General features: G+C 41.3%; 1 protein-coding gene across 1 annotated transcript in view; it reads right to left on the bottom strand.

Annotated features, from left to right (window-relative positions):
• The window catches only part of LOC116991128 (otoancorin-like), a 73355-nt gene extending 56701 nt beyond the window's left edge, over positions 1-16654 (bottom strand). Inside the window, exons 1-3 of the mRNA XM_033049490.1 lie at positions 16332-16654; positions 4110-4212; positions 1346-1380 (exon numbers count right to left, since the gene is read on the bottom strand). Of these exons, the coding sequence (XP_032905381.1) occupies positions 1346-1380; positions 4110-4173 (99 nt within the window). The 5' untranslated portion in view covers positions 4174-4212; positions 16332-16654. The remainder of the gene's footprint in view (positions 1-1345; positions 1381-4109; positions 4213-16331) is intronic.
• Positions 16655-17419: the final 765 nt, after the last annotated feature.

Consider the following 17419-nt stretch of genomic DNA (forward strand, 5'->3'; position numbering starts at 1 on the left):
TGTTTCCACCAATCTTTCCACCACCATGCACAAGAAGCACAAGACAGACTCCATTGTATGCAGATGCTGAGAGGTGTGTTCAGCACTGGCTGAACAATTTCTAATCTTGTGATGTAGACTCGATAAGAAGAAGAACATGATTTACATTAGTTTCTTATGCAAGTTGTGCACATCATCTTCCAGGCTTGAGTAACTTGGATACACAGGATTCAGCCATCATGCCTGAGCCTAATTATTACCTATTATCATCATGGAATCATTATGAAGGCGGTTAAACCACTCATCTAGCTTAGCAGACAGCGCAGAGTGGAAATTAAACTAGGTACCTTCTTAAGAGGTGGAAATGCAGAGTGCATTCTGCACAGTAAAAACCAGAAAGCAACTTTAAAAATTGAATGTTTCAAAGGATTCTGCTGCAGTCAGATCCCCCTGCATTCAGAAAGGAAGTCTACTTACCAACTCTGTCACCAAGGAAACTGGCTTCTGAACATTTAATAAAATCTTTGAAAAGCTACAAGAATTCATTTTGCGGAGTAACAATCATTGAAGTGCAACATTGTGCAACCTGAATGTGTTGCTGTAAATGTAGCCTGAAGTTCAGGGCTCTCAAACAATTGTTTCTTTAAAGGAAACGTGATGGCTATCAGTTAGCCATCGAGCTACGCTTTCTGTATACTAAAACGTCACACTCATTTTAACAAATCTATTGCTGATTTGAATTGCACGCCATTATTATCTTATTAGGCTTGCAGGCAGTTTTCCAGGCTTTCTGAGCACTGTAATTACCAAGTGATTATTTACTGTTACAAAACTGCAATCATTACATTATTATCAACACAATTTGACAGGCAAAGTGCATGACAATTGCTAAAATACTGTACCAGCAGTTCCAGGTGTCATCAATAATCAACCCTTAGCTTGCCACAGCTTTCAATTGTTCTGTTAACTGTATGTAGTGACTTTTATTTTACCACTTAATTCCTATGAAGATCCTCAGAGCATCTTGTCACATTAAAGGTGCCTTTCATTCCAGATGTCGTTCAGGAATGGTGGACCTCCGATTGGAAATTAAGCACCTACATAATATATTTGCTGTGCTTGCCTGTAGCTTGATGTCAACGAGTAGGGATACAAAGGGAATCTTTCTCAATTCTGCTTGCAAAACAAACATGACTTAGTGGTACAGTATTGTTGACAATCAAATGATTCTTTTTTATTGAGCCAGCTTTAACACGTAAAAATAATGTACAAATCTAGGGAGATGACACTTGGAATGCATTGGATTAAAAGCAGCATTCCTTTTCAAGAATTCCTTTCATCGTAAAATTAGAGTAATTTGTTTTACCTCTCTTTGGCCTTTGTTACGTCCATGAGAAAACACTGTGAATGTCAAAAAAGATATGGATGTGAGAAAAATCTGAAAGTAATTGTTATTCACGTACTGTTGTTCATTGATTTATTAGTAATGCATAAACATGTCTGCAGAATTACATGCTGAAAAGTTTCAGAAGTCCTCTAATCTTCTAATCTTCTAATCTATAGGGTAAGTAACAACTACAGTATTCAGGGACAATTTGATGGATGATAACACACTACCTGAAGAAGTGGGCCAAAGTTGGTATATTATTCCAGTTAGCTGAATTTTACCTCCAGAAACAGATGTCAATAACATCAACTACAGTTAAAACGGATATTTACAAACCCAAGGAAGACTGTTCAGAGGTCAGGACTGGTGAAAAATTCATTTCACCTTGCACATCCGAGTACTTCCTACATGCTAGTGATTTAATATGAACCACTGGCTGACATGTGAACAAGAATAAATGGCCCAATAGTTCTTTATTGTCCTGTATGCACAGCACAGTGCATACATCTGAAAAAGGGTCTCGACCCGAAACGTCGCCCATTCCTTCTCTCCAGAGATGCTGCCTCACCCGCTGAGTTACTCCAGCATTTTGTGTCTACAGTGCGCACATAAATTCTTTTGTACAACCAAAAAATGCACAGTCACCATATTTTTACGCCATTTTCAAAAGAAAAGAAAACGACCAAAGTCTGGTCCACATGTTGGAAGTACTGGATCGCCCCCGATCCAAGTAAGCATTTAGGTTTCCCGTGGACTTCTGCGACTTTTATAATAACTCTTTATTTTTTGTGTTGATGTTACCACATTGCACTAAAAATACAACTTTAAATCGAATGTACCAAAAATAATTTTGGCTGATCATAATGGTATCATCTGCCATGATAGCAATGTTAGTTGTAGAGAAAGCCCTCTAAGAAAGATGTATTTGTGCATTTGTTCCCATTCCTTTCTTTTTCCTCCCAGTTCTCTTATCATATATTGTTAATTTAACTGGCTTCTTCTCTTGCTGAACCTTCTCATTCAATGAAATATAAAATTATTTATTTTCACAGTTTTCTGTACATTCCCTATCTCAGTGGCTGTGAATTAAATTGAAGAATTACCTGATGCGTCTGTGGTAAAACTCTTGTGTATTAAAACAAGAAAATTGAATGAAATTACTTGTGATTCTAGGAGGGTCCCTAGTGCTAATAAAGTGACACTATCTAAAGTACAGATGCTGAAAACCTCCTTATTTTGGCTTCTGAAAGGTGTTACATGGCCATGAGTGTTGCATTCACTCATAAGTCAGTCTTTATGACTTTAAAGGAATTAATTTCTGAGGCAAAGTCCAATGTGGTAGTACGATTATATAGCATATTTTATGTAACTAACTACAGTTGAAATTTAGGGTAGAGAATTTAAACCGGCATCTTCCTACACAGAGAATTTTAGCTGATGGACATTTAAACAAAAAACTTTATTTGGCTTTGGATATTTCTGAGTTACTTTGGTTGACTGACTTATTTGAATGGAGGAATGACCAAGCTAATTGCATGCTATCTGGGGTGATCTGTTTCTTGAAGGCTGTTTTTGGAAATTATTTAAATTCCATTGTTTAAAGATGTCCTCACTTGAGTTTCTTCTCAGACTTGTCCCTTGCAAACACCTAGACAACGTGTATCACCAAATTGGATTATTTCCTCAAAAATGGTGCAAATTAGCAGAGGATTCATCATGGTGATCAGGCAAAGGGATATTGGTTACATTTCCCTTCCCAAACCCTATTGAATAAGCTCAACCACAAAATTAAACTAGTTTATTGGCTACTGTTTGTTCAAAAGGCCCTGAAGTGCGAGCATTGCCTTTATATTAAAAAATAAACACAAGATATTCAGAGATAGAGAGAGAGGCAGAGGCAGAGAGACAAAGAGAAAGAGAGAGAGAGAGAAGCAGTGAGGCAGAGAGTAGCGGGGAAAGAAAGAGAGGCGGAGACAGAGAGAGAGGGAGAGAGGCAGAGGCAGCGAAAGAGAGACAGAGAGAAAGAGGCAGTGACAGGCAGAAAGAGAGAGAGAGAGAGAGGCAGAGGCGGAGGGTGAGCGGAGAGAGAAAGAGAGGCAGAGAGAGAGAGAGAGGTGGGGAGAGAGAGAGGTGGGGAGGGAGAGAGAGGCGGAGAGAGAGAGGTGGGGAAAGATAGAGATAGGCGGCAAGGGAGAGAGAGAGAGGCAGAGGCGGGGAGAGGCACAGAGAGAGAGAGGCAGTGAGAGAGAAAACAAATGCAAAATATGTGGGGATTGTTAGGTTCTGCTGATTTTTTGGACCTAGCTCACCCAAAATCAGCCACATAAACATAATAGAGAAAGGGGATATAAAATGCTATTTTTTATAATTTCTCATTACATAGATGGAAAAAATTTGGCCCTTCAGCTCTGTACCCATCTCAGAGCAATCCCATCAATTAAATTTCCTCACCCAGTTTTCCTACCACCTTGGTTCTCTGAACTGGGGATAGTTTATAGTTGCCAATTAACCCTCTAACCAGTGGAATCCCAAGGGAAACACATTCACGCACCCCCTCACAGGGGAAGTGAACAACCCCTGAACAGATGGTTTCAAAGCTGAGATGAATTTGAATGTAGTTTGGAATGAGAGACATAATAAAACATATTGGAAAGATCAGCACTATAAAACAAAGAAAAGTTCTGCCAGAACTGAATTACATCACAAATCTTCAACACTCCACAAGATGAATACCATGTCTTACCTGTTGATAGACTGAACAAGTACAAGCAGAAAATGAAGACAATTACATGAGATTTCAATCCCATTTTCGTAGACGCTCCAAACTTTGACGTTAACAGCGAAACCTTTATCAAATAAAAGATGACATAAGTAAATGGAAATAAAATTAATCAGAAACAGTAACTTGGCATATGCTTTTAATAAGTAATCAAAATATTTATAAGAGAAAGTCACGTATATTGTGTTTATTGTTGTTTATTATTGTATGATTGTATGTATGACTGCAGACACAAAATTTCGTTCAGACCGTAAGGTCTGAATGACAATAAAGGTATTCAATTCAATTCAATTCAATTCAATCAATTGAACCTCAAATCAATACATTGTGAAAAAGATACATCTTCTAGATGCGCTGGGGCACATCCTCAATGATGTGATCTGGGGTCATCGGGTGTTTCGGGTCTCACAACATCAGACACCCTCACCCAGGCGACCCAGCCGGGGTTGATCAGGCCCTGACTTGCGTCCCAGCAGCAACCACCCATGGATCAGCCATCTTAATAACTACTCTGCAGGGGTTGGGAGACTCTAGTGCGTGGAGGGATTGGGCTCTGTGGGGTGAGTCCTGGCCGGGCTCCTCCTGCGTCTTACCAGGTTCAAGGCCTGTGCGTGCGTTGCACCTCTTTCTCCTTCTCCGAGCATTTCATTCTCGCCTGATGGATTTTTAGGCCACGGTGGTTCATTAGGCCTTTCCGTAGCTTTATTGGGTGTCTTTCTCATGAAAGACACAGACTGTGTGCTAACCCAGCCTGTCCCGGGTGCCGGCTTTCCGTGCCGTCAACTGCCTCTCCAGTAGACTCTTAATATAAAAGCTTAATAATAATAGAAGTAATAGTGGCATATCTGTGACATAGAGCAATTTTCTTTTGAGTTGCTAGTACTAAATATCAATCGCAATACTAATAATAAACGAGTGCTGTTCTAGCACTAATTTCCGATGTAAACCACTATTTGGCCAGACTTGTACATTTTTGTTTGTGCCCAACTTGTGTTAAATGCAACATAATTTTAGCAAATCAAAAATAATATTAACAATTCATTTTGCAGGCACTAGATATTTACGCCTATGAAATGATATATAACATGAAAATAAAACAATGCTTTGAATTTTTTAATCTAATAACACAATGTTACACATAACCAACAAAATGATTTGAAATGCAAGAGATTACTTGTCAGGTTGGAAAATTAAGTTGCATTTGTAATATATTACTGCATGGAAGATAGATATTGCAGTTCACAATAAAGTGAGGTATTTTCAGAGAGGGCAAAGGCTGAAATCTCCCCAGTTTATTGGAATGACACATTTCTTGTGTTGATGCATGAACAATTCTGCAAATTCCTCAGCCAGTATATAAAACATATCAATTACCTTGCAAGTATTTTCAATAAATGGTGTTACTCATTTTAATTTTACTTTGAATTGTGAAAAAAAATGTAGCCTTCAATTTAAACCAATGGTCACTTCTTTAATAAATCAGCATAATTGTGCATTAAACAGACATCACCTCATCTGTATGTGTCTCAGACTGCATTTGGAAAGCTAAGAAAGCAACTCAATTTATATCTGCTCCTTAACCCACTTTGAATTATTTAGCTATTTGCTGACAACATGGTGAGTCTTCATGACATCTCAAAACACTTCACAACCAAAAGTAGATGCAGCAGATTCACAGATGCTCAAACTGAACAGAGAGCAGTGAGAACTGTGCACAAAAGATCATTTTTGAACTGAGAGTCAGGTTTGAGAGTCAGGATAAGAATAGAGCAAGTAGACCAAGCCAAAATCACTGATTTTTGGATTAAAAAACGGATATAAAAAGATGCTAGAAATCTGAAATAAAAAGAGTAAATCCTGGAAAGGCTCAATTGGGCAATATCTGCTAAAAGCAACACTTGGCATTTCAGGTGATAGATAGAGGATCTTTAACCTGAAACTATTGATGAAAGTGTAGGATGGAACTGCAGATGCTGGTTTACACCAAAGATAGACACAAAATGCTGGAGTAACTCAGTGGGACAGGCAGCATTTATGGGGTGAATGAATGGATGATGTTTTGGGTCGAGACCCTTCTTCAGTTTTTGCCTCTCTTCCCACTTTTTCTCCTTGCACACATGATTTCTGATCCGCTGAGCATTTTCTAATCTGATTGTAATGCTATGTTCTGAAGTGTGGGTAATAATTGAGCTACAGGTTGGGTTTTTTACTTTTCTTTAATCGCAGGCAATTACGGTAGCAGGTAACTCAACATGCAGTCTCCACATGTCCTCCAGGGGACTATCTGCACCACACAAAATACATCCCCAATACAACAATTTCAGGTATAAAATTAAAGTGGGGTGCGACTAATGAACCAAAATCTTATATAATAATGTGTAGGAAGGAACTACAGATGCTAGTTTAAACTGGAGAGAAGTTCTGGAGAGAAGGAATGAGGGAAGAGTGAATCGGAGAAGCCTGAAGAAGGATCTCGACCCGAAATGTCACCCGTTCCTTATCTCCAGAGATGCTGCCTGTCCCGCTGAGTTACTCCAGCTTTTTGTGTCTATCTTATATAATAATAATAATAATGACCTAATTAGTAATCATATAATAATAAACATTGGAATAACATATCGTATTACAAAAATAAAGGAAGTCCAATAGACAAAGATTAATGCTACTTTTCAAAGTTGCCATAATTATTAATTATAAACACAGCTGAGTGAGAGATAACTTAATGTATCGCCTGGATGTCAGCATCATTATGCTGCATTTTGGAACTTTGTGTAAAAGGGTTGTGTGATTTTTGTCCAGGAGAAAAGCATGAAAGTTTCACTGAGAGCTGAGATGACTACAACTGAATCAAGGCCCTCCCTGAAAATGGCAACACACCCTTGTTTAAAGCAAGGGTAAGAATTGTGAAGTTTGGAGAGAGATTTGTGAGATTTACAACACATTGGATTGAAATGTCCTGACCACGGCTCGCATTTTAGATTCAAATTAGGTTCAAATTAGAACGACAGCTGCAGCAAGATGGAGTGAAGCAGGTATGGGCTGGAATGCGAAAGATCACTGGCATGAAGCAGAAGGGTGGTACACTGCCTGATGGTGAACAGAGTCTGGCTGATGATCTGAACAGATTTTTCAACAGATTTGACTGCCCCACACCACCCCAGCCTCCCCCACCTGGTCTGCTGACCATTGCTGCTTCCTCTCCACCTCCTCTCCCTTTCTCCAACACTCCTGAGATGTCACCTGTACGGAGTCCCCTCTTTCCACCTCCCACTCCACCAGCAGCCCCACCTATGACTCTTCATACTGCTCAGGTCAAGATGATGCTGGACAGACTGAAGCCAGGGAAGGCAGTGGGGCCCGATGACACCAGCCCAAGGCTACTGAAGACCTGCTCTTCAGAGCTGTGTGGTATCCTAACACACCTGTTCAACCTGAGCTTGCGTCTACAGAAGGTTCCAAGGCTGTGGAAAACATCTTGCCTGGTACCTGTCCCAAAGAAGACCCATCCCACTCACCACAATGACTACAGACCAGTAGCGCTCACCTCACACATTATGAAGACATTTGAGAGACTTGTCCTCTCCTACATCAGGACTAGTGTGTCAACTCAAATGGATCCTTTGCAGTTTGCATATCAGCCTAACATCAGTGTCGATGATGCTCTCATTTACATGCTGCAGAGGGTGTACACACATTTGGACACTACTGATGCATCTGTAAGGATTACATTTTTTGACTTCTCAAGTGCCTTTAACACATTTCAGCCCCGGCTGCTAGGGGAGAAGATGGAGAAGATGAAAGTGGATCCATCACTGGTACTGCGGTGTTTGGATTACCTTTCCCTCAGACCACAGTACGTGCGCTTACAGAACAATGTCTCAAGCACCATCTTGAGCAGCACAGGGGCTCCACAAGGAACTGTGCTGGCTCCATTCCTGTTTACCACCTACACAGCGGATCTCCAATATAACACCAACAGCTGCTTTTTGCAGAAACTTTCGGATGACACAGCTGTTGTCGGCCTCATCAAAGGGGGCAATGAGGAGGAGTATAGAGACATAATAAGCAACTTTGTGGAGTGGAGTGCACACAATAACCTCCATCTTAACACCACAAAAACCAAGGAGATAGTTGTGGACTTCAGGAGGGGAAGGAGGAGGACTCAACCAACACCAATCACCATTAAGGGCACTGAGGTGGAGGTGGTCGCTAATCACAGGTACCTTGGTGTGCAGCTTGACAGTGAGCTGGACTGGAAGAGTCAAATGGAGGCGGTGTACAGGAAGGGACAAAGCCGACTGTATTTTTTAAGGAGGCTGAGGTCATTTAACATCTGCCAACCCCTGCTGTGCAGTGTCTACCATTCAGTGGTGGCCAGTGCTCTGTTTTTTGCTGTGGCCTGTTGGGGAGATGGCGCCCGCATAGCGGACAAAAACAGACTGGACAAGCTGATCAGGAAGGCCGGCTCAGTGGTCGGGGCTGAGCAACGAACGGTCCAGCAGGTGGCAGAGGCCAGAACTCTGAACAAACTGGGTTCAATAATGACCAACCCCACTCACCCACTCCATGCCCTGAAGGTGATCAAGAGCAGCATCTTCAGTCAGAGACTGATTGCACCAATGTGCAAAACTGAGAGACATAGGAAGTCTTGTATACCAGCTGCTATAAGGTTACATAATGCGCATAAATAACTGCACTTTTTTTTTCATTCATTGTATTTTAACTTGTATTTTAACTTGTATTTTAACTTGTTAAGTATGGAAGCTATTTGAGGAAATGTGTGGTGTTATGTCTGTCTTGAAGCTGTCGTGGCACTGTAATTTACTGTAATGGATTATTAAAGGTATAATCAATCAATCAATCAATCAATCAATTTATGTACTGAGCCACAGGTATCCCAGTTAAGCGAGTCACAGATTTACGTTGTGTATTTAAGACAAGCCAGGTGATATGTGCGTCTGTGTGCCACTCCACTCCATCACAGAACACCACACACTTGGGAATGTGTCTAGGTGATTCTGGACCAAGCATTGGATGGAGGTCACCATTCATTTAAAGGGGATTCTGGCCTGGGGATTTGGAGAAAATCCAGGCAGAAATTGATCTAACGACTGTGCCAGAAGTTTGAAACTCAATGGTGCACTAAATTCCTTGTGTTTCCTCCAACATCAACATCAAGAAGGCCAGTGGCTGGATCGTACAGCACTTTTGTTTCCTGATCTACTCTGTAAGGCCTGATTAAACAATGGGACGTCCCTGTTGCATGTTAGGCCTTTTCTAACAGTAATTCATGTGATTTCCAGGAGTAGGTCTGTTTACAATGCTAATAAAACTCACCGATCAGGATGCAGTTTATAAGGAGCCTGCAAAAGCAACTCTCAGTGCTGCAGGTGATCACATCATGGTCAGTTATAAGGGTAAACAGCTACATCTAGTCAAGCTAGAACCAAGCTTTCTCAGGTTACAAAACCAAGAAGGCGTGATACTGACATGCATTTAGTAATCAGGGGATACTGTACGAGTGACATCAGCATTACATTACGATCGAGTAATCAGCCACCTTCCATGTTGCAATAGTTCCATTAATCTAAGATTATTAAGGGATTGGACATGCTAGAGGCAAGAAACATGTTCCCAATGTTGGGGGAGTCCAGAACCAGGGGCCGCAGTTAAGAATAAGGGGTAGGCCATTTAGAACGGAGATGAGAAAAAACTTTTTCACTCAGAGCTGTGAATCTGTGGAATTCTCTGCCTCAGACGGCAGTGGAGGCCAATTCTCTGGATGCTTTCAAGAGAGAGTTAGATAGGGATATGGGGAGAAGGCAGGATCAGGGGACTGATTGTGGATGAACAGCCATGATCACAGTGAATGACGGTGCTGGCTCGAAGGGCTGAATGGCCTACTCCTGCACCTATTGTCTATTGTCTCTGGCCCAGCCTCCAAATGATGCCACTAGATGATTGAATCCCATAGGTATTCTGAGCAAATCTGCTCACTTGACCAAGCTGGAAAGAATAGGCTACAAGCTCTTGGTAAAACCCTGTTCACAAATAGAGTTGTTCTTGACCTTGATGGCTTTACTGGCATGCCTATCTATGTATCAAGTACTTCATTATCCATTTGGGGTTTTTGCATGAAATTGTCTATCTCACTCCTTCTCAGCGGAATGTGTGCGTGCTTTTACCCAAAGTACTGCTCTGTCTGCTCATACCTTTTGTTTTATTTATTGAACTGAACTTACTGTGGTGAAAAATAAACTCTTGTGTTTGCATCCTTCATCCAGGCTTCTGAACGAGAGTGTGGAAATCTCATTATGGCGCTATAGTCATTTATTATCAACTTGTAAACAAATTTACACTCACTCAAAGTCATGAGTAAGGAACAGAGTATAACTCCTGTACTTGCCTGGCAAAAAAGCTCAGGTCACCTCCAGTCTGTAGAGAAGACTCATTAATGCATTTGTAGGAATGTCCTGTTTGTTAATTCTAATGTGAAAATGTACTTTCACAAGATGGTTATGATTTCAGCGAAAAAAAATAATAAATCTAACGAACGCTTTTGCAACATCCTGACAGGCCATGACACAAGGAACTCTTATTTCACAGTATCTTAACCACATCCTTGGTCATGTAATGATTGTGATTTATTGAGCCATTTCATCAGCTACCGATAACAATATCACAGCATAGCACAGGAACAGGCACTTCAGCCCGAGATGTATTTGGCAATCAAGATGTCAATTTAAACTGCACATTTACCTACATATTGTCTATATCCCTCCAACTCCTGTCTGGTCATGTGTCTGTCAAAATGCCTTCTAAATGTTGCTATTGTCCCTTTAGAAACAATTAGCTATATTTAAGAGGGAGTTAGATGTGGCCCTTGTGGCTAAGGGGATCAGAGGGTATGGAGAGAAGGCAGGTACGGGATACTGAGTTGGATGATCAGCCATGATCATATTGAATGGCGGTGCAGGCTCGAAGGGCCGAATGGCCTACTCCTGCACCTAATTTCTATGTTTCCATGTTTCTATGTTTCTAGAGACCTCGAGATTTATTTATTCATCTGCCCTCTTGGAATGGCAGCAATTTGGCTAACAAGGGTTAGCTCCACAACCAAGTATTTATTCCCACACTCCAAAGACGTACTGGTTTGTAGGTTAATTGGCTTCAGTAAAATTGTATATTGTCTCTAGTGTGTAGGATAGCGCTTGTGTATGGGATGATCACTCGTTGGCCCTGAAGGGCCTATTTCCGCGCTGTATCTTTAAAGTCTAAAGGAGTTCATTACATAATCTGACTTGCGAGGCAACAAAGGTTGAGGTGTTCTTGATGATTCATTTGTAAAAAGGTAATCGCACCTTCGCACCTGCCCTGTTAATATGGACTACAGTACATTAGAATATTTTTGCTAATGCTTATAAATCACAGTATAACTCACCAGAGATACATCTGTACCACATGTGGTCGTTCCCTGCTTAATATTAAGGCCTGAGATACGGCTGCCCAGAAATTAGGGCACAGTTTATTTACCCTGCACTGAAACAAGCTATTATGTTGAGTTAAGGGGCTGTCCCACTTGGGCAACCTAATCCGCGAGTTCTGGCGAGTTTGTCCTCAACTCATACTCGCAGCATGGTCGACACGAGGTCGTAGGAGGTCTTTGTAACTCTCCTCCATGCTTGAGAGTAGTCCCCGTGTACTTGAGGCCTCAGCTAGGTCGCAGTGTTTTTTTCAACATGTTAAAAAATGCCCGCCAGTAAAAAAAGGTCGCATTGGAAAAAATCTATACTTTTTTTTACTCGTAGGCTTAGTCGTAGTAGGTCGGCATGTTAGTCGTAGGTAATCGAGGGTAGTCAAAGGTAGTCGTAGACAGTCTTCATCATACTCGAAAGGAGGTCGAAGGAGATCGAAGGAGGTCATCTTCACTCCCCATTATTCGGTGTCCAATTTTCCTGAAGTTAGTCGTAGCTAGTTGTAGCTGGTCTTCAAAATAGTCGAAGGAGGTTGAAGGAGGCCTTCAACATTACATTTTTTCAAACTCTCCTAAACTCACCAATTAGGTCGCCCAAGTGAGGCAGCCACTTCAGTCTCATAGGTTATTCAAATAAGATTAGGACATTGACTCCATCTCATGCAACAGCTTTATCATGGTCTCCTCATGAAAATGATTCTGGCTCCGGTCTGATTGGTTACCTATGAGATTACTCACAATTTATCTGCTGCCAGATGGTTGTGCATCTAAAATTAACATTTGTCAGTCTTTGACAACACCCTTCCCAAGGCAACCACACAACAGAAACAGACTTGATGACTGCTCAAAAGGAGGGAAGGCCTCAGAACAGTTCTTTGAAAGAGTCATTAAAGAGATATTGAATAAGGCAAGAGGTTAATAAGCAAGTCAGGTTCAATGGAGTCCAGGCCAGAGAAAAGAACACTGGATATACAAAAATACGTATGAAACACACATATTGACAAATAAACATTACTTTGTTTTCGAGATATAGCATGAAAATAGGTCCTCTGGCCTATCGAGTTCACACCAACCATTGTACCATCAATTCACATTAGTTATCCCATTAAACACTAGGGGCAATTTACAGAGGCCAATTAACCTACAAACCCGCAAGTCTTTGGGAAATGGGAGAAAACCCGAGCACCCAGAGGAAATCGACACGATTGTAGGGGGGATGCGCAAACTCTGCACAGATAGCACCCAGCTCGGAGTTGAATGGCCATTTAATAATATCAACAGGTGTACCTCAGCAGGTTGCATGCTTTGTACTTTGATGGACTTCCAAACGACAGTCCTGTTGTGAATGTTAAAAATTCAGTTTTTTGTTGGAAAGGATAATGACGCGAGTCAAGATAATTGACATCATTATGTGCATGTCTGATGTGGGAAAACATCCAGCATGATACCACATGAGATAGTTCACTCTCTCATGGTCATTAAAGAAGGCAATGTAAAACTGGTCATTAAAGTTTGCTTTGCTCTGTGGTCGGCACAGTAGCTCAGCAGTGAACTTTCAGTCTCACGGATCCAGAACTGGGTTCCAGCGCTATCTGTGTGGCATTAGTCACATTTGTTCCTTTTCCACTTGATTGCGTGGGTTTCCCTGAGCTCGGCCCATCCCAAAGATCCCAAAGATAAAAGTTCTGGATCATGTATCTGTACACTGCGAATGGCTCGATTGTAATCAGGTATTGTTTTTCCGCTGGTACACAAAAATGCTGGAGAAACTCAGCGGGTGCAGCAGCATCTATGCAGCGAAGGAAATAGGCAACGTTTCGGGCCAAAACCCTTCTTCAGACTGATGGGGGGTTGGGGGGACGGGGAGAAGAAAGGAAAAAGGAGGAGGAGGAGCCTGAAGGCTGAGGGATGGGAGGAGACAGCCCGAGGGCTGAGGAAGGGGAGGAGACAGCAAGGACTAACAGAATTGGGAGAATTCAATGTTCATCTAACAAAATTGGGAGAATTCAATGGTCTTTCCGCTGGCTGGTTAGCACGCAACAAAAGTTTTTCACTGTGCCTCGGTGCACGTGACAATAAACTAAACTGAACTGAACTGAAGATGTGCTGGTTAGCAAGTTAATTAGTCACTGTAAATTACTTGCAATGTAGGTGGGGAAAGGAGACTCAGGGTGGAGATGATGGTTGAGAATGAACAAGTTACATGGTGATGTGGGGGGATAAATTTGATGGGATTGCCCAGAGAGCTGGCAGAGACTCGTTGGGCTGAATGGCCTATATAGCGCGAAAAGTGCAAAACCAGTGCAAACTCATTTACTTTTTCAGCATCTTTAATTGATTTATGTGCATAGCATATTGCTTAATGGCCAAGACGCATTGGCAGGTATTGTTATGTGAAATTAAAATTTTGAACTTAAAGTGCTGTTGAGAGATAAGCTTTCTGTGATCACTGCTTATGACTAATCGGAGAGTAACAAAACACTGATATCTCTTTTAACAGAATGACTGGGCAACGTCTCACAAAGATCTAAAAGTCTTGTACAACTCATGATTTTCGTCATCTGCTCACCTCCCTTACATTACAGTGGTGATGCCGGGCACATCTTATGAACAAAGAAAAGCTAAGCCCTTTTGTCTTTCTGCAGTCAGATTAAGGTACAGAATCTATCTATCTATCTATATTACTAAAAGTCTGAACTTGACGGCTTTTGGCCCACTGTGCTGCTATTTCCGAGAGAATGCCGCCATGTCATTTTTGGCCACCTCGCTCAGAGCCCCCCTCCGCCTTCCGGGACCGGAGAATTTTTCCCAGTGATGAAAAATCAGAGAGATATTAATGTTTTAAAAAAAATCCCCATTCTCTCTGCTGCCCCCACTGGCGGCAGGGGGGAGGGACTATAAAACCCGGAAGTGTAGTCCCTCACTCAGCACACGTCTACTCCACGGTGAGTCCCCTCGATGCGGCAGTAAAGTGGCTGCTGCCCAATTGTTTGGCTCGCCTTTTTAAAAAGTTTGTGTTCACAAAATGAATTTTGGTTGTCAGGTGGCTGCTGCCCAATTGTTTGCCTCGCCTTTTTAAAAAGTTTGTGTTCACAAAATGAATTTTGGTTGTCGGATGGCTGCTGCCCAATTGTTTGCCTTGCCTTTTTATAAAGTTTGTGTTCACAAAATGAACTTGGTTATCGGGTGGCTGCAGCCAAATTGTTTGCCTTGGCTTGGCTTTTAAAATCGTTGCAACAGTTGGCTGCCAGCCCAAGAATCCATTCGGCCCACAATGTCTATACTAGTCCTCTGGAAACCAGTACCTTTGTCCCGCAACACCCATACTAGGGCAACAGAAAGCCCCCCCCCCCCCCCCACTGGCGAGCAATATTGGAATTGGTGGAGAGGTGGAATATTGCGTTGGTGACCAGCCCTCCCGTGTGATGCTGGGACCCAATGGGTCCCACTTAGTCTAGTATTTAAATAAAAATATGTATATACACGAAAAAAATAAGACAGCAGTTCTTCAGAGTTACTCAATTAGTCTCTTTCTCTTTTACCGTGAAAACAGGGGGCTGAGCAGTTTAACATTCCCTCCCTCAATATTGTTAACTATTTTAACAACTCGTGCACTGTATATGCACTTATGATTATGCTTTGTTTTTTATTTTTGCATCGTAAATCCATTAAATTCAAACTCCTGTATCTGAAAAACGTTTTGATTACCTTCCAAGAGCAGGGTTGTGTTCAAGTTACTTCCACCCGTATATCAGACAGTGTACTTCAGACATTACGAATACATTGTGTTAAAAAGGTTGTCCTCAACTCACCTCATGTTTGTTTGCCAACTAAGTAATTTGTCTGGCTGCTTCACAAAAAAAGTTTCTCATTGTTTATACGATCTGAACTCTCTGGTATTTTGAACACTTGCACCATGCTCTTCCCTAAACAAAGGAAATGGAACCCTAGTCTACCTACTGGTGCTTGTACTTGATGTAGCGTTTCCTTCCTATTGTTCTAGTAAACTTCCACTGCAACCACTACAATGTGAGGCTCAAACTGACATTTCTTTCGGGTTTAATACAATTTATTTTTCTTTGTTGTTTTTTTGGATTCCATTTTTAAAGTGAAGAATACCAAAAGCATTTTTAATAGCCTTTTTCTTGCTTGTTTCAATTCAACTATATTTCCAGTCCATCTCTGTTTCTGCACCTTACACCATTAATTAGGAATTATTCTATACAATACAACATCGTATCCTAAAAACATTTAATGTTGTTTTTGAAGTCAAACACTAAGCTTTGCAAAATCTGGAAGAAGAATCCAATTCATCTTAAAATTCACAACTCAGAGCTGCAGAGTGTTTGCATTTCTGATGACACGATTATTCATTAAATACCTAAGCTCCTCAAACTACTGGATGCTTTTAGATTAATGCCCCTTGTGAATACATTTTGGAACAAGCCACTGAATATATCTGCTGAGTTCAACACGAACATCCTGAAGGACCACATATAAAGCTAATCAGTCATAAAATAATGGCTACATTCATTAAACCCAGACAGTGCCTTCTGGAAATAACTCCTTTAGTGGAGTCTGTGTCTGTTTGTCTTATCTTTTTTTATGCAATTTCTACATTATTGAATTTGTTTCTTCAGAGTATATTGAAACTTTAATAATAAAAAATATTTCATTTATTTACTAAGTAAAAGCTGCAGTGTTCGACTTACCTCCTGTTGTGGTTGTGGTGAGAATGAATTTTCAGTGCTGGTTCAATCCTCTCCGTTCAGGCTTGCTGATGGTGATCGGTATTCACTTGCACCTACCTGCCTGGAGATAGGGGTTGGTGATGGGAAGAGAGCTTTATATTCTTGCACAATTTGTCTGATTTGCAAATGCACTTCATCAAATTATCATACTTAAACACCTCCCATTTATGCAACTTTCAGAGTATGATGTTAACTTACACAAAAGACAGTTCTGAAGTTATGCAATGCTGTGACAGACAGTTTCTGTTGCTTCATTCCTTTGCAGAGGTGTGGGACAAAGAAGCCTTCAATGTTCCCCACCTGTTTACTTTTGAACAGCCCAGTCTTGTTTCTCAGTGCACGCAACTGATGCTGTAAAAAATAACCAAACTAGCAACTTTCAGCCTCCACAGAAGTGGCAGGGTGAGCTTTCATTTGTACATCAGACCCCAGCTGGTTATCAAGACCCGACATCATGTTCTAATGCAAGCCCACTTATGTGGAAGGGTCTCGACCCGAAACGTCACCCATTCCTCATCTCCAGAGATGCTCCCTGTCCCGCTGAGTGACTCCAGCATTTTGCATCTATCTTCAGATTCAGATTCAGATTCAGAAAACTTTATTGTCTGTCGCAACAGAAAATCTTCTTTGACGTGGCTCCACATACAAACAGGACAATGTACTGACAAGCAGTCATACAACACAGACTTCTGCGAGCACACACAGTGTGCACAGATCTCAAAAGCAAGTACAAAGCTTACTTGGTAGTCATACTTGCTGTCGTTAAATACCGCACTTAATGACTCTCAGAAAAACACTAAACAACTCAGAAAACATACGGGAGCAGCGCGCCGCGAGTCGCTCACAGAGTAGCGCCCCGCCCCTTGGGTTGTCAGCAGCAATACAATAATAAAGAACGGTTTAAACCAGCATCTGCAGTTCCTTCCTACCCACTTCTGGGGCTGCTGTTTGAAGGAGAAAATTGAATGTTGCCTGTCTTTGGGCAAGACAAATCGATATATTTTCTCTGGGTACAATTTTGGAAATATAATGCAATACTTAACAGGTTC

The sequence above is a fragment of the Amblyraja radiata genome, chromosome 33, assembly GCF_010909765.2.
Source record: "Amblyraja radiata isolate CabotCenter1 chromosome 33, sAmbRad1.1.pri, whole genome shotgun sequence".
Lineage (NCBI taxonomy): Eukaryota > Metazoa > Chordata > Chondrichthyes > Rajiformes > Rajidae > Amblyraja > Amblyraja radiata.